The 26486-nt window shown below is 37.9% G+C and overlaps 2 protein-coding genes across 5 annotated transcripts in view; both read right to left on the bottom strand.

Moving 5' to 3' along the window:
- The window catches only part of LOC119885741 (CMRF35-like molecule 1), a 29543-nt gene extending 28758 nt beyond the window's left edge, over positions 1-785 (bottom strand). For all 4 annotated transcript variants that reach the window (XM_038695956.1, XM_038695953.1, XM_038695955.1 and 1 more), the window contains exon 1: positions 584-785. In XM_038695956.1, the coding sequence (XP_038551884.1) occupies positions 584-623 (40 nt within the window). In that variant the 5' untranslated portion in view covers positions 624-785. The remainder of the gene's footprint in view (positions 1-583) is intronic.
- Positions 786-4259: 3474 nt separating this feature from the next.
- LOC119885746 (polymeric immunoglobulin receptor-like) lies at positions 4260-14138 on the bottom strand. The gene is made up of 7 exons (XM_038695963.1): positions 13999-14138; positions 10994-11293; positions 9823-10134; positions 9396-9710; positions 7133-7219; positions 6682-6737; positions 4260-5224 (listed from the first exon to the last, which is right to left on the bottom strand). The coding sequence occupies exons 1-7, from the start codon at positions 14033-14035 to the stop codon at positions 4979-4981; spliced, it is 1353 nt and encodes a 450-aa protein (XP_038551891.1). The 5' UTR covers positions 14036-14138; the 3' UTR covers positions 4260-4978.
- Positions 14139-26486: the final 12348 nt, after the last annotated feature.

Below are 26486 nucleotides of genomic sequence, written 5' to 3'. Positions count from 1 at the left end.
TTTGGTTTTTGCACCTGTTTGGATCTTCTGAACATACAGGACTACACGACTTTCACTTCTGGTTGTATTTTCTTCACGTTTAAGAGTAGACACCACAACAAATAAGTCTGAATTCTTGTTGCGTCCTTGTTCAATATTAGAAAACCATGTTTAAGTCTTTCTGAGTTGTCAAAAACAATTCCACATGAATTCATTAAAAAGCATTACCTCCTGTGTACAAAGAGATGTTTTCATTAACAGACTGGATGTTGTATCATATTCAGACATCAGCTCTGATGGCTGCACATTCAGATATTCAAATCACAAAAACTACCTGTGTAGTTACCTTTTATTGACAGACTGTAGGTTGGATCAGTGTTGTGTAGGATGAATTAGTAAATCAGAAAATATGTTTATATGAGCATTACTTATAGAAGGAAGGGTAGAACCCTGTTGGTTTTACTTTGTGAACCAGAACAATGCTGCATAATATGTAGCTGAATCCACAAACAGGATGTATTAAAACTTCTTAAATACTAAGAGGCTGTAACAGTTTTCTATCAAATCTGTAAAATCAGGAGTCAGGCAGCAGAAATCTTTTTACCTGTCAGTAGTGAGAGAAGGACGAGAAGAAAGTTCCTCATTTTGTTGATCTTGGATGTTGAAATCTTCAGTCAAACTAACTCCATTTGGTTTTGTCAGTTCCTCTTTAAATTGGTTGGTTGCTGTTTCTGCGCAGACCTATTTCCTGAGATGTTACACACCCAACTTCTTATCTTCTTCCTCTTCCTGTCACTGACCCTTCAGTTTTGTATATGACAAGCATTAGTCCTGCACTGTAAAAATTTCAAGGCTCTGAAAACTCAAAATTTCACAGCAAGATAACTTATCTTTCATTTGTATAAAAACTTAACAATTTTGAGCTCTACGTACTATATATTCCCATCAAAAATGTCAAACCAATTAAATATCTTTTGTTCAGATAAATTATCTTTCATATGTATAAAAACTCAAAATTTCAAGGGAACTTACTGCACTAGATTTTTTAGTTTTGAGGATAATCAAAAACCATAAACAAAGCCACTTCAATTTCCATGTTTATTTTCAACAAACATTAAAGAAACACATGACTGTATCATTCAAGATGGATCCATGCAAGTCCAGTGTAAACTTTTAAGACAGGCATTTAAAAGAGTGTACATATACATCTGACAACCAATTTCAACATTCATCCACCATTGTGTCCCTGAGCAAGACACTTAACCCCTAGTTGCTCCAGAGGCGTGTGACCTCTGACATGTATAGCAATTGTAAGTCGCTTTGGATAAAAGCGTCAGGAAAATGTAATTTACACTGAGAAGTGTTCGAAATATTTAGTCCATCCTATGCATATATAAATAAAGTACAGTTGACAAAATGTTAAGATCACCTCTCAGTATAACCCCATGGTTAACTAGCACCATAAACAGCCTTCAAATTGACCATTAAAATAATTTAATACCTCTGTCAAACAGATTCAATAAACCTACCACTACAATACCTATCAAAGAAAGGTTTTAATGCAGAGCCATTGTATTGCATTAGTTTTGTGTTATGTGTACCTAAGAGTGTGCAACATAACAAGCAAATGCCTTGACAAAATGACATGGTGGGTGGGGCACACTTAAATACATTTATGGGAAACACCTGTAGGGTAACGTTATATAAATTATGCTAGTTAGCAGTATTTATTTTGATGTAATACATAAACGAATAGTGGTTCAAAGTTCTCTGAGCTCTGACAATCAGCTGATTGCCCTATGCACTTCTGAACCATGCATAGCGACTCTGCGGTCCATATAGACATGGAATTTATCAAACCATTGTTTACCATGCTAACATTAGCTGACTACTTAGTTAGCAGGCAAGCTACAGCGTAGCATCAAGCACATGATTAAACAAAAGAATTAAACATGTGACTACTGCAAAGCCGGACTTTCAGTACTATATTTACATTCAAACAAAATACTCACCTTTTTGACTTCAGGTTGTCTTGAAGAACTGGAGAGCTGTCCCGGTATGTCTAACACTGACATGTGAATGAAAACCCCTGCAGGACCGGTTAGGAAACCCCTAAGGATGGCGACACTTGACACTGACATGCCGACGCTGTGTCGACATCCCGAAGCACAGACGTTTCGCAAACACTGCTCCAAAGCGTGGTTCAAAACGTCAATGTCACGTGACCATAGTGAAGCGAGGCTTCGGTGAGTTTCACCCCTGTTTCGACACCTGCCGCTTCTTGATTCACAGTGTTTGGAACAAACCGCACACCAGCCTCTAACATTTGACAGATTTGTTCCAAGGACACACAATCATTTGATTTCATGTAGCAACGTGCTGTAGTATATCCTCACCTGTAGGCCTATGATGGCAACAAAAAAAATACTTATCTTTGCCAGCAACAAATGTTCCATCTGACCAAATTTTTCCAATGCTGGGGATGTCAATTCTGAAAAAAAAAACAGACTCAGCCTCAAAACAGCTGAATATTTCTGAATACAATTCTTGTAACTATTTTAACAAAGTTTACAATGCCATTTATTATTTTTTGTTTAGTTTAATCAAAAATCTAATCAAGCAATTTCAAGTTTTCATTTTTGCAGTGTGTCAGGCTTTTAAAAAAACTGATGGATGGATGATTTGTCAAGGGCAGATACGGGAATCATGGATCTGGACCCAAATGCAGACACTGAGGCCAGATTCACCAAATTCACTTTTAGGGCTGTCCCCAACTAAGGATTTACGTAGTCGAATCAGAATAGTCAAGTCCTGCCTATAGTCGACTGGTAGTCACGGCGATTGCGGGGGTGGGGGGGGGGTTACACACGGTAGCAATTTAACACAACTCGGCACAACACTGTGAAGCTGGGGCTCGGTCTCTTCAGTAAGTTTCCTCCACTGCCACTACACACATGCGCACTGACGACCCAGGGTTAGGGTTACAATTTTGGATTTATTCACGCACTTCAAAAACATTTATTGAAAGTTTTATTCTTTTTACATGTTTATTTACAGCATTAAACATTAAAATGTATATTGTAATGGGCTGTATATTAACTTATTGGGAGAAAACTGGTAGTTCTATGTAAAATCAGACGTTGTGCACCCCCATATAGCCAAAATGGCATGATCCCTATTTCCGCTGCGATGGTTCGACTGTGAGATTGACAGTCGAATCAGGCTCCATCCAGCATCGAATCCTCGACTATTCGGGGTCAGCCCTGTTCACTTTACAGTGTTTATTTTATCCAAGTGAAGGTAACTTACAGACAACAGCTGGCAGGCAGTCCAGGTGAGAACAAATCCAAAGAACAAAAACAGATTTCAAAAGAACATTAATCCAAAATAATCAGAATAATCCAGGGAAATGGCAAAGAGACTCGACAACATACACAAATGAACAACAGCTGTTACAGAGAAGGTGACAAACAAGGCACAGGTGGGACATATTAAAGTTCAGACACATTAAAGACACACCGGCAAAGAATGATTTTCAAATAAAACAGGCACTAATACAACCCCAACTCAAAAAGCCCAAACCAAAACAGTTAGAAATATGTATTAGTTATGAGAGGATGAGCTCATAATTTGTGTCAGTTTAACCAAAAACTTCACAGATGCAAATGCTCTCTATTTGCATTGCGCCTTCATAGTCTTTGCTATCACTCAGAGCGCTTTTACACCAGTGGAACAGCCACCAGGGGCAATTCAGGATTCAGTATCTTGACCAGTCACTTCGACATGCAGCGGGGGATTGAACCATCGATCTTCCGATTAACGGGCAATCATACCTCCTCAGTCAGAGCCGCACCGTGTCACTGGTTAGTTGTGTTACTGGTGTGTAATGAGCTCTCATATTTGACATCATCAGTTTAATAAAATGCAGTTTTTAGCATTTTTTTTCTAGGTGAACCTAAATTCTACGTGCATACAATCCATTATAAACCTTGACTGCAGCTATACTTCAAATAAATCCTAATTCTTAAACAGAATTTTCTGAAAATGAAATGAGCAATACATCTATATTTGAAGCTGATGAGATATTTTGAGAGGCAAATAACTGGAAGAAGGGGAAGCACAATGTGAAACGACAATGGTGGAACGAGCTGCCACATGCCACATGCCAAGCTCTTGAACACTCATCTCTTCTGAGGTCACTTCCTCTGATAACCTCTGACATGCACTTCGTGTGCTCTTCTTCCTCTATTAACTTTAACACTTTCCTGTCTTGACTGCACTCTTTGTTAACTCTTACTGCTTCCACTGGGTATCTACCCCCTTTGATGCACTATGTGTAGAGTGAGTATTTTCTCACAAATATTGTACTTTTTACTCCACTACATTTATCTAACAGATTTAGTTACTACTTTACAAACTAAGATTTTTACATGTGTAAAATGTTTTGTTAAAAATTAAATGTTTAAAAAAAAAAGTAGGGTAAAAGTAAACCTGCTCTTTTATGAAAAGCGCTGTGAGATAACTGTTGGCGCTATATAAATAAAATTGAATTGAATTGAATTGAATTGAATGAAACCTTGCGGGACCAAGGTGGCTGCATTTGCTTTTCTTCGGCTGCACCAAATGGGAACCGCCTTTTGCCTGATCGTGCACTCTGCGGGAATTTCTTCTCATGATGATCCATCCAAGAGTTGTTGAGATATTTCACCCAAAACCAGAAATTTCAACCTCATCGTGGCTTTGGAGGAAAAGTCAGGGGATCCTTAAAGTCATTAGCATTCATCATCTGGTATCAATTAATGTCCACATTTTTATGACCAACCTGCAGACCAACTTTGCCATCTGAACAGTTGTCCTTACAACCATGAAATGGCAAAAGTTAAAACATCAAGCATATTTCTTCAAACATTTCTTGTTAAATCAGTGGATAATAATCAGCTGTAATATGGATTTAAACAGTTTACAAGCTTCAGGAGCAAAGACAAACAAAAAGACTCATCTAATCATTACAGATCAGTGCTAAACTCCTAAACCTGGATGAAGAGTGAATCCTGTACATCACAGTAGAATATTCACAGGCAGCAGAGCCGGGTTTGACAATCAGTGCCTCACAAGCAGAACTGCTTTGAAAGTAGACGGTAGAGTAATACAGCAAGGCAGAGGGGTTTGTGGGAGAGTTTACACTGGCAAAAATCCAGTTCATCTCATTTCCTGAGTCTGGCTTCTGGATGTGCTGCTGAAACTCCTTGTAGACATAATGAGTGGAGAGATGAACAAAACAGCTTCAACAACAAATCATATCAAACTCATAAGAAGCACTCTCAGTACAAAACATCCTCATTACAGCTTACAGTTTCTCTCAATCGATTTGTCACATTTACTGGAATAAACTTACAAATGTCAAATCTCCAGAAGTCAAATCCTCAAACCACATGGTACATTCAGCACACAACTCTATGGCTACGTTCAGACTACAGGCCATATGTGACTCAAGGCTTATCTTTATGTAACAGTGTGAACTGTCCAAATCCGATACAGATCGGATCTTTTTGGCTACGTTCAGACTGCAGGCCTTAATGCTCGATTCCGATTTTTCCCCAGGTCCAACATTTAATTGTTCCCCATCTAGCCTAAAGGAGCTTTCACACAGCCTTATTTTCCAGGATGCCAATATGCCGGTTCGTTGTGCTGTATGAAAGGTACCGAGCCGGAAATGAGGGTCCAATTTGATCCGTCTCTGAGTCGAGATTGTTGGTAGTAATAGAGGTGGAACGATGTGTGTGTGAAAAGCCACAGCCGGCATACTGGAACAGGTGTGGCGTTGACTCTGGACTTGTTCTGCTGTCTACAGGCTGCATATCCACAGGGAGCATTTCAGAATCAGAGCATTTTGCCTGCTGGATATTGCTGACATTAGTAATCAGTGCTTGCTTTTTTTGCTTCTACAATGATTAAGTAGCCTACGTAGTTAAATGTTTTATTTTTTTGCCTGTTTTAACATTGTTTATTGTTGTTTTAAGATCAACAGTCTGCCCAGGGTGTTTTATTTGGAAAATTGACCAGATTAGCTCTGGCAGCCATGACTTTGCAGGTGACCTGCCAACCCGGATCGCTATGTAAAAGCATTGAACATGTGTATAATTGCATTTGAAAGAAATATGATTCAGTAACAAACAAATTAGTATTAGATCCGCAAGGCTTGCTCAGTGCATTTTGTACCAAATCATTAATAAATGACTATAGTCACATGAACAACTGACCTAATGTTCATAGTCATAAAGTTTGACAAAGCAATTGAGAAAAACTGTAAAATACAAACAGGTATAGAATTGATTAATTCCAGATGGAGCGAGATTCTGTCACTGCAAGAGTGAAAACGCTAAGTCATTGTTGGCCAATATTTATTAGGGGTCCAAGCCCGAGTGGACTGGGAACCCAAGAATGCAAGGCATCGCGGTTCCCAGTACCGGGGGGCGGGGCGGCTTGCACCAGGAGGCTTGGACCCCGTTTAGCAACAGTTCTAGTTGGTTTTATTTTTGTCTATTACTGTAAACAAGAGTTTTAAAAATCTTATTCTTGAAATCCAAATACTTAAATATCTGACATCACTCAGAAATGAGTAATATAACTATTGCACAACATTTCCAGCAACATCAATTCTACAAACAAAGTAGATGCAGAAATATTCATTCATGCACTGACCTCTTTGAGGTTCTGTGCTGCTGCTTGTTTTCTTGTGTTCTTTAAATGTGAAAATCCTGGAAGAAAGAAAAAGAAAGCAAGCCGACATAAGGACATAAAGTGTAATAATTTCATCACATTTCATCAAATTCATACATCTCTTTATCTACCTAATCCACCTGTACTGTCCAGGTAGGTTGCAATCTGGACTTTGTATTTTCCAGTGTGGTTTCATGGAGCAGGACTTAACTAACACTGTTTATCATCAGAAATGAGCAAAGATGAAAGCTAGAAAAAAATCTTCAAAATCAGTCATGAAAAATACATCATGTCTAGTCACTACTAATATCATACAGTGTGTCTGCTTTGGTATTTTTAGTCATCACCTCCTCACAGGGTGGAGCTGGTGTAAATGTGGTTTTCTGTGGGCAACATGTGCGTGTTTCTTCTGCAAACTGGTAATAACTCTTACGTTTGTAGATTAGGATCAACATCAGCACAAACAGCAGCAGCAGCACAGCTACACAGACGATCACAGTAACGACGACCTGAGAGCCACCTGCAAGATAAACCACAAAAAAATGTCCAGACGTGTTTAAATAACATTAAATACGGGTTATTACCATTCAGATTTGTTTGTGTTGAGTAGATTTAAGTGGACATTTACAGAACTTAAATATTAAATTTAGGGGTGGTGATGGAGCAGTGGATAATCCACACGCCTTTGATGTGTGAGATTGTGATACATCCATCAGTGTGTCCATGAACAAGACACTTAACCCCTAGTTGTTCCTGAGGCGTGCAACCTCTGATATATATAGCAATTGTAAGTCACTTTGGTCCAGGAAATGAGCTACAAGTGTCTCATTCATTTTTTTTAACACACACACACACACACACACACACACACACACACGCTTACTGTTTATTTATTTATTTTATTTTAACTTTTTAATATATTTTTGTTTACACACACAGATGCTTAATGTTTTATTTATTTATTTTATTAAATTTTTTTAAATATATTTAAATTTTTCTTACACAAACACACATATGCTTTAATTATTTTACACTTTAATTACTTGTTTAATGAAATGTATGGGGTTGATTGTTCTTATGTAGTTTGTAAGATGCTTTGGCAATATTGTTGTTACACATTCATGCCAATAAAGCTAATTTGAATTGAATTGAATTGAATGAGACTGAGTTTATTTAGCTGCTTCAGTTCCAGGGTCCTGGTGTTGTTCATGCTGACTCACTGTTATGACTTACTGGGACAATTAAATAGAAAAGGATACATAATTATTGTTAATAAAACCTTTTTCTACTGTGACAAGTCAAAACATTTGCTTTGAATACAGTCTACTGTGTAACAGTCTTTATAGACCTGTTTAAAACACAGTCAGCATGGGTCATCATCATCTGGAGCTGTGTTGAGGAATTTAGGAGTACATTTTAAAAGTTTTTAAAACATTCCTCCTCCCACGCCTCTTGCTCTTCTGCAGCAGAAGGTTTAAGATATCAAACATGCTCTCTTACCACGACTCTCAGCAGACACAGTAGTTGACTGGGTTGAAATAACAGGAGATGTGGATGAAGTTGGTGATACTCTTTACATTTATTAAATTGGCCTTGAGTTTAAATTTCAGATTAATTTAGCCGCTTCAGTTTCAGCGTCCTGGTGTTGTTCATGCTGACTTGTGACTTACTGGGACACTTGACATAGAAACCATCACTATTATTATATTAATAACCTGTGCTCTTCCTGCTGTGACAATTCAAAACATCTGCTATTAAAAAAACGTCTATTGTGTTACAGACCTTTTGTAGTAACAGTAAAATTAATAGTTGACATTGTGGAAAATTCTCTTATTTCTTTTCTGACAGAAAGTTCTCTTTACAGCCAGTTTGGAACAGGAACATTTCAAAACATGCATAGTGAAACACTCAACAGTAGATCTGTGTTGATAAAACTCAGCAGCTTTTTGGTTGTTGCTCATACAGTCCTGCTGCTCACGTCACTGCAGCACGCTGCTCTGAACATGTGCAGGAAATGAAAACAAGAGCATAAATAGCATCAAGTGATCTTGATGCAGACTGAGTCTGCCAGTGACAGGGTATCACAGCTGACTGCCATTTGAAAAAAAGTCAAATACTTTGAGGATAATTAAGTGGCTTATTAGTAATGAAGAACAGTTTGCTTCTTCACATACAGTATCATTTTTAATTATTTTGTCTTTCAATGAAAATATGATAATTGAGGTAAAACAAAATGTGACACATTCTGTTTCACAGTGATGTTCTCATTTTTACTTGTGTTAATAATCCAGTGTGTTATGTGGCATATTTGTTCAGCTGGAGCAAAGATGATGAGCAGAGAGCTTTGTGTCATCAAGAAAGTTAAAACCAATTCAGCTGTTAGACGATCCTTTCACACTGTGGCAGACCCTAAACTCATTCAGATAAGTCAGGAGAGAGTCATAAGCATATGACAGCTTACTACATTTACTTTTTTGATTTTCAGTAGAGTTGTATTTAAACTTTAAGGAAATCCACTGTTTAATTTTGAAAAATATTTCTAAAGTCAACGACTAATCGTGTTAATTAATTGTGATCTGAATATTGACCAAAATATAGTGATTTTTGCCATAATAGAACAGGTCCAATGGGATGCTCTTGCCATGAATGAGAACCAGGGTCAGATTACATCTACACAATAAAACAACATCACTCACCTACAGTCATCACCATTTTGTGGAAGAATTTGTTGCTGCGTGTTTCGTTAGTGGTTTCTGCTCCACACCAGTATGTCCCAGTGTCGTCTGTTGTTACTTCTCTCACTGTTATGGTATATTTCTTGTCTTTGTCCTCCTTCATGGAAAACTTCCCGGTGTTCTTGTTGGGCTGTGAGGTGCTTACTAGAGGTTGACATATAGATGGATCTTCTCCCTTACAGATGAACATGTTTGTCAGAGAATCACTTCGATTTTTACAATAGTATGTGAGATTTTGTCCAACAGTTGGAGACTTTGTAAAGTTAGTAATAAAAGCTGTAGAGAGACAGACAGACAGACAGCATTTGAGTGACAACATATTTCAGAGACACCAAAATTATCTGTGTGAGTAAATCAAAGCTCAAAGTGTCAGATGTGTGCTGCTCACCTTTAACCTCCAGCTTTATCTTTCTGAGAGCAGCTCTGTAACTTCCTTCACGTGTTTCCACTCCACACCAGTAGACACCAGCATCATGTGAGGACACGTTACTGATGGACACGCTGAAGCTACTGTTGGTTTCTGTGAGAGTGAATGTCCCCTTTGACTTCAGAGAGGATTTTGTTGATAAAATATCCTCACAGATGAAACCGTTGTCTTTGCAGAAGAACTTGTATTTTTTTCCTGTGTAATCACATGTGATGGTGGTTTTAGCTGTTCTGTACGCAGTTTGAATAAATTGTCTCTGGCAGCCGTCTGTCTCTGCAAATAAACAAGGCAAAAAAGTGAAATGTAAGTAAATAGGAAAATGTTGTTTCTATATCCAACGAAGGTTAAAATGAAGGGCAACTGGACTTGGTTGAAGCTACTGGAAGACGTTTCGTCCCTTATCCAAAGGACTTCTTCAGAACTGAAGAAGTATCCAAAGGATACGAAACGTCTTCCAGTAGCTTCAACCAAGTCCAGTTGCCCTTCATTTTAACCTTCGTTGGATAACTATGACCTGAATGACTGAGAATCTTCATAGACATGTTGTTTATATAGCACCTTTTAAAACCAGAAGTAGCATGTTCTTCACAGGTGCACAGAAAATCCCAAAATATAAAACACAGCAAGAATTCAAAGGAGTGGTTAAACATAAGAAAATAAAAAGAACAACACAAAACCATTCAGATAAATTATAAAAAGGTTGTGAAAAGGCTGTTTGATACATGTGGAGTTTTAAAATTTTGTGACTCAGCTGATCAAAAAATATCACTAATAATGTGCTATGGATGGAAATGCATCTTATCTCATATATAGCAAAGTGTAATAATTCTGCTTTTTTGCAAACAGAAGACAAAATGATGTGATGTGATAGCAAGTTTACAAAATACAGAATAAAGTGTTTAAGCTTGGGAATGAATTACAGTGTACACAAACGTTCATAAGTTTGAGCTGATGGCTCCAAACTTTAAATATCTGACTTATGATTCAATCTGTTATCAACAATCTTTGGCTTGATGTGTCCCTCAAAATCAAGTTTCTGAAAATGTTATTAATTACATGTGCATTGAGTTGTTACATGTTAGGTTAGAATATTTATGTTTATTTGTTGTATTATATTTTGTGTTTCTCTTACCAACTTCCAATTCCAGTTTCTTGATTTCATTGTCATTAAATTTACACGTGTACGTCCCAGAGTCCTCTTGCTGTATTTGTTTAATGGCCACCCTGAGAGTTTTACTTTTTGTATCATGGTACAGTGAAATTCTTCTGTTTTTTTCCCAAACATCCTTTTTAGTGCTTTTTATGGTTGTTTTTTTGGGAATAACTACATTAATATGTTTATATGTTTCAGTTGTTGGATATTTGCAGGTGAATTCAACCCATCCTTTTCTGCATCCCTTCACTTTAGACGCTTCAGACGAGGCCTCACAACCTGTAGATCAGACAAAGACAAAAGTTCACATCATGTCAGACACTGAAACAATCCCAGAGCAACTGCAGCAGTCTGAATGAACTCTTTCTGCATCAGTAGACACAAAGATGAATCAGTTAATGGCTGTAGGAGGAAATATAGAGTGTGAGGATGAGCTCTGCTGTTATTAGTTTCTACTGTCTTTTAAACTTCTTTAGTCTTGTTGATCACAATACTGCTCTGGAAAACTACCCTCCTGTTGTTGTTGTTTGTTTTTTTTTTGAAGCTGTGACTATCTGGACCAATCAGCTGGTAAAACAGAGTAAATTTTGGGGCTCACATTGTTCAGGTGGCCAGACACTCGGCTCAAAATGAATGCTGGTATTGCTGTGTTTCTGCTGGATGTGTTTGGATCAACAGTTTGCTAACAAGTTCACCGTGTAAACTTTTAGCTCGTGTTCATTGTTTCTAAATGGCCAATACTTAGTAAATGCAGATGATAAATGGGGCTGATTTGTTTAAATGGCTTTGTTTAAAAATGTACTGGATTAAACTGGAATCTATCCAAATGTAAATACTGTATTCAAAGCTTAGCTACCTCAAGGCAGCAGTTCTAAGCTGCAAACCTTTCAGTGTGGTCCATGACATCTGTAAACATCTCACAATTATAAGGTGGTGGTGATACAGGCCATGTTTCTTGGAGATGTTGACAATGAATGATACCCAGGGCCATACAAACAGGGGTCTTAAGGCTTCATATTCACATAAATTAGTTACATTAGTGTCTAACAGAGTCTCTGAGCAAGAGTCCAATTCAAGTCTCAAGTCTCTTGTGGTTAATACGAATGTTGCATCACCTGCTGCGTTCAATCCGGGTTGCTAATAAAACTGCATGGCTATAAGGAATTCTGTAACTGTAACCTGTTTTTCATTTACAGAGCACAACCATGTAATGTGCAATGCAATTAATGGCAGCTTATTAACTACTGTAAATCAACACACTCCCCAGACTCTTAAACCCAGTGTAAAGTTAACTAAATGAAACTGTAAAGTTACATGGTCATCAATAAAGCTGTAACCTGTTTTTAACTTACAGAGCACAACCAATGTGCAATGCAGTCAACGACAGCTTAAACACACCCTGCAGACTCTCAAACCAGTGTAACATTATAACTAAATAAAACTGTAAGGTTACATCAACAATAAACCTGTAACCTCTTTCCAGCCAACGGTAATAATTAACGTGATGGCAGCCAGCGGGACATAAATGATTACGTTAATTGACTACCACAAGTTTGGCAAGTAAACAAACCCTCATTCATCTTTTCATAACGAACGACAGTCGGAGTTAACCTCCAGTAGGTCGTAGCTAAATGCTAGAAGCAAGCTAACGTTAGATGGCCAATGCTGAGCTCAACATGTTTACTAACCTCAGGTTACTAACCTATTTACGTTCAGCGCGTCTTTGTTTGGGTCTTGTTGTATTAAGTTTTAAAGTCAAAGTTTATGATAAATAGCTCAGCAGCTTCCGGTGTGGTCCTCTCTCACGTGTGGCTGCACATAGCAGATACAACGTGTTACGTAGGCATGTTATAGGTAACGGAGGGAGGGAATAACACCAGACGCTTCCTAAAAATAAACGCGTCCCGCACCTCAAGTCCGAGTCGAGTCTGAAGTCTTTTGAGGACGAGTTTCAAGTCCAGTCTGAAGTCACTGTGTGTGTGACTTAAGTCGCACTCTAACGAAAGTTAAAGTCAAGGGTAACTGGACTTGGTTGAAGATACTGGAAGACGTTTCGTCCCTCATCCAAAGGACTTCTTCAGTTCTGACTGACTGGCAGGGAAACTCAGCTATTTAACCTCAGTGGGGTCGTTTGCCAGGGTCATCGATACCGCTGGTTCGTTAGTGTTCCCATCCATCTTCTCTGTCTAAAATGTGCACCTGGTGGTCCTCAAACGAGTGTCCTCTGTCCTTCAGATGTAAGTAGACTGCAGAGTCTTGACCTGAGGAGTTGGCCCTTCTGTGTTTGCGTTTGTGTAGTGGTTGTTTATGCTAATCAGTGTTCCCTAAAACCCATGATGACTTCCTCAAATGTCTTATTTTGTCAGTGACCCAAAAATATTCAGTTTACTGTCGTAGAGGAGTAGAAAACAGAAGTTTTTAAATACTCAAACTGACTGATCAATTATCAAAAGACTTGGAGATTTAATCAAATCGAATCTTTGCTGCTCTAATTAATTGTATTGTCACTCATAATTCTGCCATTACAATTATATACCGAACAGTGAATCTCCGGTCCTTTTTTGAATATTGCTGCCACAGTTAGGGCAGCTAGAAATGTTATCATGAGTTTGGTTCTTGCACCTGTTTGGATCTTCTGAACATACAGGACTACACGACTTTCACTTCTGGTTGTATTTTCTTTACGTTTAAGAGTAGACACCACAACAAATAACTATCAATATTAGCAAACCATGTTTAAGTCTTTATGAGTTGTCAAAAACAATTCTACATGAATTCATTAAAAAGCATTACCTCCTGTGTACAAAGAGATGTTTTCATTAACAGACTGGATGTTGTATCATATTCAGACATCAGCTCTGATGGCTGCACATTCAGATATTCAAATCACAAAAACTACCTGTGTAGTTACCTTTTATTGACAGACTGTAGGTTGGGTCAGTGTTGTGCAGGATGAATTAGTAAATCAGAAAATATCTTTTTACCTGTCATTAGTGAGAGGAAGAGAAGAAAGCTCCTCATTTCGTTGATCTTGGATGTTGAAATCGTCAGTCAAACTATTTAACTCCAGTTGGTTTTGTCAGTTTCTCTTTTCATTAGTTGGTTGAGCTGCTGTTTCTGCCCAGACCTGCTTCCTGAGATGTTACACACGCAACTTCTCATCTTCTTCCTCTTCCTGTCACTGAGCTTTCAGTTTTGTATATAACAAGCATTATTCCTGTCAGGCTTTTTCTTTAACTGATTGGTCCATCTTGCTGTAAATCAACATATTAGCAGCCCTGGTCCTCAACAAAATGAAATACCACACTTGGTTGTTTTTATAGATATCCAAGCAACATTTGAGCATCACTTTTGACTATGTCCCCTTCTTCCTATCGGGAAATGAGGTTTTACAGGGTTCATAAAAGAGCTGCTTGTGTTATTCATTAGTTATTATGATGGAATAACCTAATTACATTCTAGGTATTTATCCTATGAAGTCAAGGGCGTAACCCGCCTCTCGCCCGATGCCAGCTGGGATTGGCTTCTGCCCCTCCACTACCATGTACGTAGGATAAGCTGTTGACGATGGACGGATGGATGGATGTTAGGTTTTGTCAAATGCAGATACGGAATCATAGATTTGGACACTGAGGCCAGATTCACCAGATTCACTTTACTGTGTTTATTTTATCCAAGTGAAGGTAACTTACAGAAAACAGCTGGCAGGCAGTCCAGTTAAGAACAAATCCAAAGAACAAGAACAAAAACAGATTTCCAAGGACCATGAATCATAACATAATCAGAATAATTCAGGGAAATGGCAAAGAGACTCGACAACATACACAAATGAACAACAACTGTTACAGAGACAGATACTTAGGAAGGTGACAAACAAGGCACAGGTGGGACACATTAACACTGAAAGCTCTTTTACACCAGTGGAACAGCCACCAGGGGCAATTCAGTCTTTTTAGTCTTTGTAACCACTCGAAGGCATTTAAACCACATTGCATTCACCATTCACACACATTCTTACCCCAGTGGAACAGCACTAGGGGCAATTCAGGGTTCAGTATCTTCCCCAAGGACACTTAAACATGCAGCCCGGAGGAGCCAAGGATTGGACCATCGATTTTCCAATTAATGGGCATCCTGCTCTACCTCCTCAGCCAGAGCCGCACTCTGTTACTGGTTAGTTACGTTACTGTTGTGTAATGAGCTCTCATATTTGACATCATCACAGTTTAATAAAAATGTATTTTTTTGCATTTTTTCAAGGCGAACCTAAATTCTACATGCGTATAATTCATTATAAATCTTGACTGCAGCTATACACTTCAATAAATTCTCATTTTAAAACAGTCCTGGTTATTCTGAAAAGAAATGAGCAATACATCTATATTTGAGGCTGATAAGATATTTTCAGAGGGAAATAACTAGAAGTAGGGGAAGCACAATGTGAAACCACAATGGTGGAACGAGCTGCCACATACCACATGGAAAGCTCTTGAACACTCATCTCTTCTGAGGACACTTCCTCTGATAACCTCTATTAACTGTTTTTGCATGTACATCTGAAACAAGTCGATTAGTCAATTAGTCAACAGACAGAATATTATATAGGGTATATAAAGTAATTAAGTAATTTTTTGTGTAAAACATTTCATAGTTCCAGCTTAAAAAATGTGAGGATTTTCTGCTTTTACTTAATTATTTTAATGTTTTATATATTTGTAAAAAGGTTTTCTGCTTTTACATTAAAGCATGAGGAATAATAATCTAATGATATAAAATAGCTGATGTGCTGACTTAATGTGATGCTAGACTTAACATAAGTTATGCTGGTTATAAATTTTGTCTGATGTCTGCTTGTGCTGCAAGACGTCACCATGTCATATGTCATTAAAGTGGATAATAATCAACTGTAATATGGACTTAAACAGTTTACAAGCTGAGCTTCAGGAACAAAGACAAACAAAAGACTCAACTAGACATTACAGATCAGTGCCACAGTCCTAAAACTTTGTGAAGAAGAGTGAATCCTGTACGTCACAGTAGAATATTCACATGCAGCAGAGCCGGGTTTGAGGATCAGTGCCTCACAACCAGAGCTGCTTTGAAAATAGACAGTAGAGTAATACAGTGAGGCAGAGGGGTTTGTGGGAAAGGTGGCACTGGCAAACATCCAGTTCACCTCATTTCCTGAATCTGGCTTCTGAACGTGCTGCTGGAACTCCTTGTAGACATAATGAATGGAGAAATAAAAAAAAACAGCTTCAACAACAAATCATATCAAACTCATATAATAAGCACTCTCAGTAAAAAACATCGTCATTACAGGTTACAGTTTCTCTCAATTGATGTACTATCCTCACACCACATGGTACATTCAGCACACCACTCTATGGCTACGTTCAGACTGCAGGCCAAAGTGACCAAAATCCGATTTATTTGCTCACATGTGACTCAGATCTGATCTTTTTAAAACAGTGTGAACAGGCCAAGTCAAACGGAATCTGATGTTTGATGTTTGTTTTCGAAAGAGATTGGATCTTTTTGACGTCGTTCAGACTGCAGGCATTAATGCTTCGATTTCAATTTTTTTTCCCCAGATACGATTTTTTTGTTGACAGATATGGGCCACGTTTAATCAATAATGTGAACTGTCAAACAAAAAAAATCAGATTTGGGAAAAAAATCTGTATCGAGCATTAAGGTCTGCAGCCTGAACGAAGCCTATGTGACCAGCAAAAGGTGATTACTCAATCAAATTGATATCTGCCATAGCACAGGGACACTGTGGAGCGGCCCAGATTAGCTCCAGAGGCGTGCGATGGTAAGTCGCTTTGGATAAAAGCGTCAGCCAAAGCCTAGTTCACACTACACTGTGTTTGAGAACTGATTGGTTGTGAGTTTCATCTGTCAGCTAAATTGGAAAACGGTTTTGTTTGCATGCTCTAAATTGTGTGAAAAGCCACAGCCGGTGTGGCGTTTCAACACTCTTGTCAAGTCACGGTCTTTTTTTTTCACAGTCTGACTCCAAAAGTCCTCTGACTCAAGTTGCACCACACATGTGCTGCTATGCATGGTGTTAGTGTCTTTTAATTTTGTTGTTCTGTAAAGCACTTTGGTCAGTCATTGGCTGCTATAAAATGTGCTATATAAATAAAAATGAACTTGAACTTGAACTTTTATTACGTCCTCAGCCAAGCGTTAGCGTCCACTGCAGTGTCTCTGAATGGCCTTGTTGTTGTTGTTTTTTTCCTAAATTACAATTATGTGTCTAATATAAGTTTGACAGGTTATTGTGATAGTTGGTCGCTCCATTTAGCATGTATGTAATGACCTTATGTTCATAGTCGTATAGTTTGACAAAGTTTAATAGTCATTTGACGATTATGCCAAAGCAATTGAGAAAAACTGTAAAATGCAAACAGGTTAATAGTTGATTAATTCCAGATGTAGCAGAAAGCGAGATTTTGTCACTGCAAGTGTGAAAACGTTGTGGTTGGCCAATATTATTTTGTATTGTTTTTGTCTATTACTGCAAACAAGAGTTTTAGAAGTTCTTTCTTTATTACTTGAAATCTAAATACTTAGATATCTGACATTCAGAAATGAGTAATCCAGCTACAGCACAATTTTCCCAGCAATAACAATTCCACCAATAAAGTACCACCAAATGCAGAGATATTCATTCATACACTGACTTCTTTGATGTTCTTTGCTGCTGCTCCTTTTTTGTTCTGTAAATGTGAAAATCCTGGCGGAAAGAAAAAGAAAGCAAGCCGACAGAAGGACATAAAGTGGATTCCTCTTATCTCTTTTCATCAAATTCATACACACTTTCTCTACTAACTTGATCTACCTGCACTCTCCAGGTAAGTTGCACTCTTGATTTTGTATTTTCAGTGTAGTTTCATGGAATAGGACTTAACTATTGCTGTGTATCCCCAAAATTGAGCAAAGATGAAAACTACAAAACTAACGTCACACAGAAGGTCTGCTTTGATCTTTCTAGTCATCACCTCCTTACAGGGTGGAGCTGGTGTGAATGTGGTTTTCTGTGTACAATACGTCTTCTACAAACTGGTAATAACCCTTACGTTTGTAAATTAGCACGAACAGCAGCAGCACAGCCACACAGACGATCACAGTAATGATGACCTGAGAGCCACCAGGAAGAAAAAAAAAAATCCAGACTTGTTTAAAACAGAGTCAACACGGGTCATTATCATCCAGAGTTGTCTTTGTTGAGAAAGTGACGAGCACATTTGCAGGAATAAAATTTTTAAACAGCTTTTAAAACATTCCTCTTCCTCATCTTGCTCCTTTGCAGCAGAAGGTTTAAGATATCAAACATGCTCTCTTATCACAACTCTCAGCAGACACAGTAGTTGGCTGGGTTGAAAAAACAGGAGATGTGGAGGATGTTAGTGACACTGAAAAAATAGTAAGAAAATAGACAGAAAAGCACTTAGAGCAGACTTAGAGGTCAGATTTCACATAACAATCTTTTTTTCCCTTTTCCCTTGCACAGGATGGGTTGATTCATACATCGACCTTGAGAATAAATGTTACAACTTTTATATTGGCCCGCCACTGGATCTGAAACACAATAAAAGAGGAAACTAAATAATGAATACATAAAACATAAAGTATAACAAATGAGACTGCGTCCATTCTGCTGCTTCAGTTTCAGGGTCCTGGAGTTGTTCATACTGACTCACTGTCATGACTTAATGTGACACTTGAATAGAAGCCATCATTGATGTTATTAACACCTGTGCTGTGAGAATAAAACACTCAACACTAAATCTGTGTTGATAAAACTGATCAGATTTGGTTGTTGGTGATAGTTCTGCTGTCACATCACTGCAGGACGCTGCTCTGAGCATGTGCAGGAAATAAAAACGAGCAAAAATAGCGACAACCTCATCAACAGTTTGCTTCTTCACATACAGTATAAAGGGTCTGATTTATTCCGCAATTTTAAATTATGATTTTGGCTTTCAATAATTATGAAAACAAGATCAGCTAGATAAATAACTTTTGTGACGCATTTGGTTTTGCTATGATGCTCTCGTTTTGACTTGTATTAATAATCCAGAGCGTTATGTAGCGTATTAGTTTAACTGGAGTCAAGATGATGGGCAGAGAGCTTTGATCAACAAGAAAGGTAAAACCAATTCTGCTGTTAGATGATCGTTACATCATACACCTGGAATACAACTGTAACTGTTTGATGAGAAGGAACCAGATATACAACAGTTATAACACAATCTTTCAAAAATATTCCAGGCGAATTTCCATGTTTTGGCCATATTTACTGTTTAAATGTTCACTTTTATTGGGAGTTTTCTTCAAAACATTATTTCTCTCCTTACAACCACGTTCCAAATAAGATTAAGCTTCCAAAACATTGAAATATTGATAAAAACAGTCAATCTTCCTGTGACCAAAAGCACTCCCATGCTTTACAGGCCACAGCTTGAGAACAGAACATCCTATGGGCTCTTTTTGTTCGTACATATCCTAGATGTCTGTGTTGCTCCTACGGGTCGCCAGCAGAGGCAGACAAAGACCGCCTCCGCCAAATCAAACTCTTCTTCTCTACTTCAATCTGATGACAGAAAGGAAACTTAGAGCTAAGGCGACCTCTCCAAGATTGCGGACCGCCAGACGGTCTCTTTTGACACAAAGGGATGCGGCCTACAGTACTTCAATCAAAACATACTTAAGTAAAAGCAAAATTACAGATTATAAAAACAACTTTAAAAAGTACACAAAAAACGACTTAATTACCGTAACTTGAGTAATACTCGTTACTCGTTTCTTTCCCCATCTGCTCAGTTGAGTCTTTTAAACTGAAACCATGAAGATATGATGTTTCAGCTTACAGTGAATAAAATTTGTCTGTTTAATTATAGCGCAGGTGTAACAATAACGACGGCTCCCTTCTCTTTAAATACAGTTAAGTCTTTAAAACTAGTTCAAAATGCTGCCGCTCGTCTCCTTACTAGAACTCGTAAGCGAGATCACATCCCCCCTGTTCTTGCCTCTCTTCACGGGCTCCGTGTTAATCTTAGGATTGATTTAAAGATTTTATTTGTTTTTAAGCCCTTCATGGACTAGCTCCAGCCTATATCGCTTAGCTATTGAAGCCGCATGCTCCTTCAAGGTCATTAAGGTCCGCGAACCAGTCACTTCTTGTTGAGGGTGCAAGATTGAGCTTTCTTGGTCGCAGCCCCGAGACTGGAATGAATTGACTCTTCATGTCAGACTGGCCCCCAGCCTTCTGGTTTTGAAATCACGATTTAAAACAAATTTTTACTCCTTGGCTTTTAATCCAGGATGAGAGCTGTATGTTGCTGTTTTGTTTGGTGTTGTATTTTGTCATTTACTGATTAATGTCAATGTACAGCTCTTTGGTCAACTTGAAGTGAAGTTGGATTGGATTTAAGTGTCCCAATAAGTTGTGACAGTGACAGCTCAATTTGATTATTTACACCTGTATTTTTCCTACTGTGATGTAAAAATGTCTTATCTGAAAAAGGAGATCCATTGATGAATGGTTTATTTATTCAGCATGCATGCATGTGGGGGTTAATCAGAGCTGAGTGAACTAACTGAACTGACAGGGTTTGTTAAACCTGCTTTCTGGATCAGGACCCTGAAACTCTACAGACCAAAAACACATTTATTAAAATAACTTTATGAAATGAGTTCCAGTAGTAATCAATAATTATTATAGCTTTCTTGTTTTCCAGCAGTTCCCCTCTTACAATCTGAACCAAGGTCAGATTACATCTACACAATAAAATAAATTGACTCACCTAAAGTCATCACCAGCTTTTGGAAGAATTTGTTGCTTCGTGTTTCATCAGTGCTTTCTGCTCCACACCAGTAGACACCAGCATCATGTGAGGACACCTTACTGATGGACACGCTGAAGCTACTGTTGGTTTCTGTGAGAGTGAATGTCCCGTTTGACTTCAGAGAGGTTTTTGTTGATAAAATATCCTCACAGATTGAACCGTTCTGTTTGCAGAAGAACTTGTATTTGTTTCCTGTGTGATCACATGTGATGGTGGTTTTAGCTGTTCTGTACGCAGTTTGAATAAATTGTCCCTGGCAGCCGTCTGTCTCTGCAAATAAACAAGGCAAAAAATGTGAAATGTAAGTAAGTAGGAAAATGTTGTTTCTATAGCACCTCTTAAAACCAGAAGTACAGTGTTCTTCATGGGTGCACAGAAAATCCCAAAATAGAAACTACATCAAGAACTCAAAGGATTGGTTTAACACATAACAAAATATAAAAAGAACAACACAGAACCATTGGAGGATAAATTATAAAAAGGTTGTGAAAAGGCTGTTTGATACGGTTTTAAAGGTTTGTGACTCAAAAAATATCACTAATTCTGTGCTATGGATGGAAATGCATCTTATCTTATATATAGTAAAGTGTAATAATGCTAATTTTCTTGTAATCTGTAAGCTGAAGACAAAATTACTGAAATGTGATAGTAAGTCTATAAAATGCAGAATGGAATCTTTAAGCTTAGGAATGAATTACAGTGTATTACACACGTTCATAAGTTTGTGCTGATGGCTCCAAACTTTAAATATCTGTCTTAGGATTCAATGTTATCAATTATATATTATAACTTTTATGTTTATTTGTTGTATAATATTTTATTATTGAAAAGGTTTGAACAAGTTTTATTTGAGTTTAAAATCATATTAAATGTGAGTGACTCTTACCAACTTCCAATTCCAGTTTCTTGATTTCATTGTCTTTAAATTTACACTTGTATGTCCCAGAATCCTCTTGCTTTAAATGTTTAATGGCCACCGTGAGAGTTTTATTTTTTGTATCATGGTACAGTGAAACTCTCTTTTTTTTTTTTATCCAAACATCATTTTTAGTGCTGTTTATGGTTATTTCTTTGGGAATAACTAATCTGTTTATATTTTTCCATTGGGTTTGGATATTTGCAGGTGAATTCAACCCATCCTTCTCTGCATCCCTTCACTTTAGACGCTTCAGACGAGGCCTCACAACCTGTAGATCAGACAAAGACAAAAGTTCACATCATGTCAAGACGCTGAAACAATCCCAGAGCTTCTGCAGCAGTCTGAATGAACATTTTCTGCATCAGTAGATCACAAAGATGAATCAGTTAATGGCTGTAGGAGGAAATATAGAGTGTGAAGATGAGCTCTGCTGTAACGTTATTAGTTTAATCATCTATCTGATCTACTGTACTTTAAACTTCTTTTATCTTGTTAATCACATCACTGCTCTTAAAAACTGAATGCTGGAGTTCCTGTGTTTGGATCAACAGTTTGCTGACGTGCTGAAGTTCACCTTGTCAAAATGTTTGCAACAGCTTGTGTTGTTTTCAAATGGCCAATGTGTCCTGGATATGTTGATGTTATGTCTAATGGCTTCATTTTCACATAGCAAGTGTCTATACAGCCCAGCAAACACCTGCTGTTTTCTTTTATTTACCTGCATAAACTGTAGAGCTGCAGCTAATGATTTTTTTCATTGTTGATTCATTTCATTATTAATGTAATAATTTAATAAAATTGTGAAAAAAAAATGCTGGTTTTCAGTTTACTGTCGTAGAGGAGTAAAGACACCAGAAGATATTCACATTTTAGGGTTTAAGAAGCTGGAAAGAGAGAATTTTGACTTTTTGAAAAATACTCATTCTGATTGACCAATTACCAAAAGATTTAGCGATATAATCAAATCTTTGGAGCTCTAATAAATTGTGTTGTCACTCATAATTCTGCCATAACATTTAGATACATTACAGTGAAGTTTCTGTCCATTTCTGAATATTGCTGCCACAGTTAGGGCAGCTATGTTACCATGAGTTTGGTTCTTGCACCTGTTTGGTCCTTTTAAACCGACAGGACTACACGACTTTCACTTCTGGTAGTGTTTTCTTTACTTTTAAGAGTAGACACCACAATAAATAAGTCTATTAAGTTCATTATTAGCAAACCATGTTTAAGTGTTTCTGAGTTGTCAACTCCACATGAATAAATTAAAGACTATTACCTCCTGTGTGCAAAGGTTTTTTGTCAGATGTTTTTATTAACAGACTGGATGTTTTATCAAATTCAAACATCAGCTCTGAAGGCTGCATATTCACGTGAAATCACAACAGATGTGTAGTTACCTTTCATTAACAGACTGTAGGTTGGAGGATGAGTTTTAAATATAGAAGACAGCTATTTGACACTGTTGGTTTTACTTTGTGAACCAGAACAAATACTGTGACTGTGTTAGAGTAATACAAAATATGTAGCTTAATCCACAAACAGAATGTATTAAACCTAGTTAGTTTCTTAAGAGGCTGTAAAAGTTTTCAATCAAATCTCTAAAATCAGGAGTCAGGCAGCAGAAATCTTTTTACCTGTCATTAGTGAGAGGAGGAGAAGAAAGCTCCTTGTTTTGTTGACCTTGGATGTCGAAATCGTCAGTTGAACCATTTATCTCCAGTTGGTTTTGTCAGTTTCTCTTTTCATTGGTTGATCTGCTGTTTCTGCGCAGACCTGCTTCCCCAGATGTTACACACCCAACTCATTATCTTGTTCCTCTTTGTGTCACTGTCACTTCAGTTTTTTATATTGTAGTGGACCTAAATTTATTAGTTATGCATTTTAATAAATTTATGAGAATTGATACCCAATTATGAATTATTATTCATAAAATCAGAATTTCCTCGTAAAGGGCACCACCGGAGTTGTTATAATCCTAGAGTCTCCGGACCTCTAGGTAGTTTTGAATAATTATACAATTATTACTAGTGATCAGTTAGTTAATAATCGCTCAATTATCTTAAATCAGTCAGTCAGTCTCATATCTAAAGGGTCAATTCTCTTGGCAGGAACTATAAATAGGCAACACACACAGCTCTTGATTATATTACAGTGAATTTATTCTCTAACTAAGGTGATAAAAAGATGGCTGGATACAGGGAACATAGACATTTGCTGAACAATGAGCCTGGAGGTTCGATTGTGGGAAGCATTTGACTCATACGGCATAGAAGCGCTAATGAAAGTAAACTAATGCTATGATTTTAGGAGTTAAAATGGACATCTGATCACAGAACGTGTGTTAAGTCTTACTGCTTGTCGACAGCCTGCTTTTGGCCTGTTGCACGGGTCCCACGCTAGCTGGCGATCCTGGCTTTTTGCTAGGGATTGTCCGGGGTTCTCCGTGTCTGATTGAAAACGCCTCCTCCGTCTGGCAATTCGGCTGTTTGCAGGTTTCCTTGGTTGTAGCTGGCGAGACCACGTGGCTTGGTCTGACCTCGGTGAAGTTGGCTCGACGAAAAAGGCTTAAAATGGAACTTGGTCGTTCCTGAATTAGTCCAGTGTAACTTAACGGAACTCATAACTTTAACAAACAAAAGAAATAAAGAAAATAAAACAAACTGAAGGCAGATCGATGTCTCGGCACTTCAGGTGTGTAGCTTCAGGCGAACAAAGGCCTGTTTGTTTCGCTGGCTGAGTCTGGGCGTGTTGCCTGGCGAGGCACGCCACGCGCGTGCCGAAGCATCCAGAGGGCAGAGTGGAAGAGCGAGAGGAGGGAAGAGTCAAGAGAGAAGAGAGCGAGCAGGTCGCGTGTCGCTCTTTTGTTGTCTGGGGCGTGGTTCCCCAGGGGGCGTCTCAGGTTTCCCATGGGACTGCCTTTCAAAACTTAATGTCTAAAGAAAAGAAATCTATTTGCACGTATTATAATCAAACATTTTCCACAATCGAACCTCAATGGTTGAACGGTTGTACTGTTCTAAGTATTTGGTAACAGGAAACAATTGTCACATTATTGGTCAGTATTACTATACATTTAACCGCATTTCTGACGAGGGCATGTAATACTTATTTCGTCCACTTGGGGGAGCTCAGGTTACATGAGGAAAGCTTGGATTAAATCAAAGATCGTCTCTCCTTAGGAACCGGGGAATTTGTTGATTCATCCTTAAATTCAAGCAGGCGATTAAGAGTATAGTAAAACATTTCTTTGTCATCATTTCTAAAGGGATTTTGTAAGAAAGTATTATGAACAAGCATTGATTACATTAGATGAAGGAGTGTCTTGCTGAAAATATAAACATTGCACAAGTAACTTCTTTTCAGCACTAATATCAACAACAGATAGCAACAACAGTTAACATAACTACTCAAATAGAGGCAAACATATTCAGGTAACTAAAGATTTAATTAAATTTAATTAGATGCTTTGAGTCTTTTGGAGAATGCAGTCCTTTGTCATCCAAAGTTCAGTGTCTGGAACATGTCACACTTAGGTGAGACAGGGAGTATCCTTTTGATGTGGTAATAAAACAAAGAATAAGGTCAGTTGCCACGGAAACATGTGTGGTGGGGTGAGTTTTGATAGGCTGTTCAGGGAGATGCCAATGGCTGGCTCGTGTCCCTTTGTCAGTTTAACAGTCAGGCCCCGCGTTATCAGCTTCGGAATCAAAAGGGTGCCAGTTTTATGGTCGGGACAGCACTTAGAGAAAGCAACTTTGACCCCTCCCCATCTTCTCTGGGGAGGAGAAAGGAATTTAGGGTAGCTCCACATTCATTCAATATAAAATGCACAAATCCACATCGTTGTTCACTACAATATAACAAACTTTAGTCCTTTCAGTCCCTGCTCACAGAGCCCTCAGACAGAAGACCACTGCAGCCAACACAGCAGAGTAAAGACCCACAGCTGTAAGAAAGTTTTAACGTTCGTACCACTGTTATTCTGTCATTACATTCTGAGTAATTTTGTAAGGTTAACTTAAATCAAGAGACATCTGGATGATGTACAGAAAAATCTGGTCTTGTGAAACTTTGGAAAAAATAAACAAATAGAATGATATTATTATTATTAATATTATGATTACTCATTCATTATTATATTAGACATTACATTGTTAGAGTACAGTAGAGTTGTGGTCACAGTATATGCCTTTTCTTTGCTTTTATGGTATGTAATATTTTATGTTTGTGCAAATATATCTTGTTAAGTTAAAACCTACAATTAACCTGATTCTGAGCTTTTTGTTTTGGGGGATAAAAGCTGGCTGTTATAATAATTAGAGCGATTTAGAGCAATGCAGGCAACCTCTGCGCAAGACCAGCAAGAACGCATTGTCTCAAACCGACAATGACTGACGACCCAGGGTTAGGGTTGTAATTTAGGATTTATTTACGCACTTTTAAAAACATTTATTGAAAGTTTTATTCTTTTTACATGTTCATTTACGGCATTTAACATGGAAATGTATATTGTAATAGGCTGTATATTAACTTATTGGGAGAAACTGGTAGTTATATCAAACGCTCATCATCAAATCACTAAACTTCAACTGTGAGATTGACGATCGAATCAGGCTCCGCCCCTTAAAAAGCATCAAATCTTTGACTATTTGGGGGTCAGCCCAAATATATCTACTGGCGATTTGCATTA

Source organism: Micropterus salmoides, unplaced genomic scaffold (assembly GCF_014851395.1).
Source record: "Micropterus salmoides isolate LMB-PRFRI ecotype aquatic unplaced genomic scaffold, ASM1485139v1 Ms_hic_scaffold_4, whole genome shotgun sequence".
In the NCBI taxonomy this organism is placed as follows: domain Eukaryota; kingdom Metazoa; phylum Chordata; class Actinopteri; order Centrarchiformes; family Centrarchidae; genus Micropterus; species Micropterus salmoides.
This window is presented reverse-complemented; position numbering and strand designations above follow the sequence as displayed.

Excerpts from the sequence above, each read along its gene's own strand:
- LOC119885746 (XM_038695963.1), bottom strand. The coding sequence starts at position 14,035 with ATGAGGAGCTTTCTTCTCTTCCTCTCACTAATGACAG. Across the intron at positions 10,135-10,993 it reads GAAACTGGAATTGGAAGTTG|AGACAGACGGCTGCCAGAGA; the intron begins GTAAGAGAAACA and ends GTTTATTTGCAG. Across the intron at positions 6,738-7,132 it reads GTTGATCCTAATCTACAAAC|GATTTTCACATTTAAAGAAC; the intron begins GTAAGAGTTATT and ends TCTTTCTTCCAG.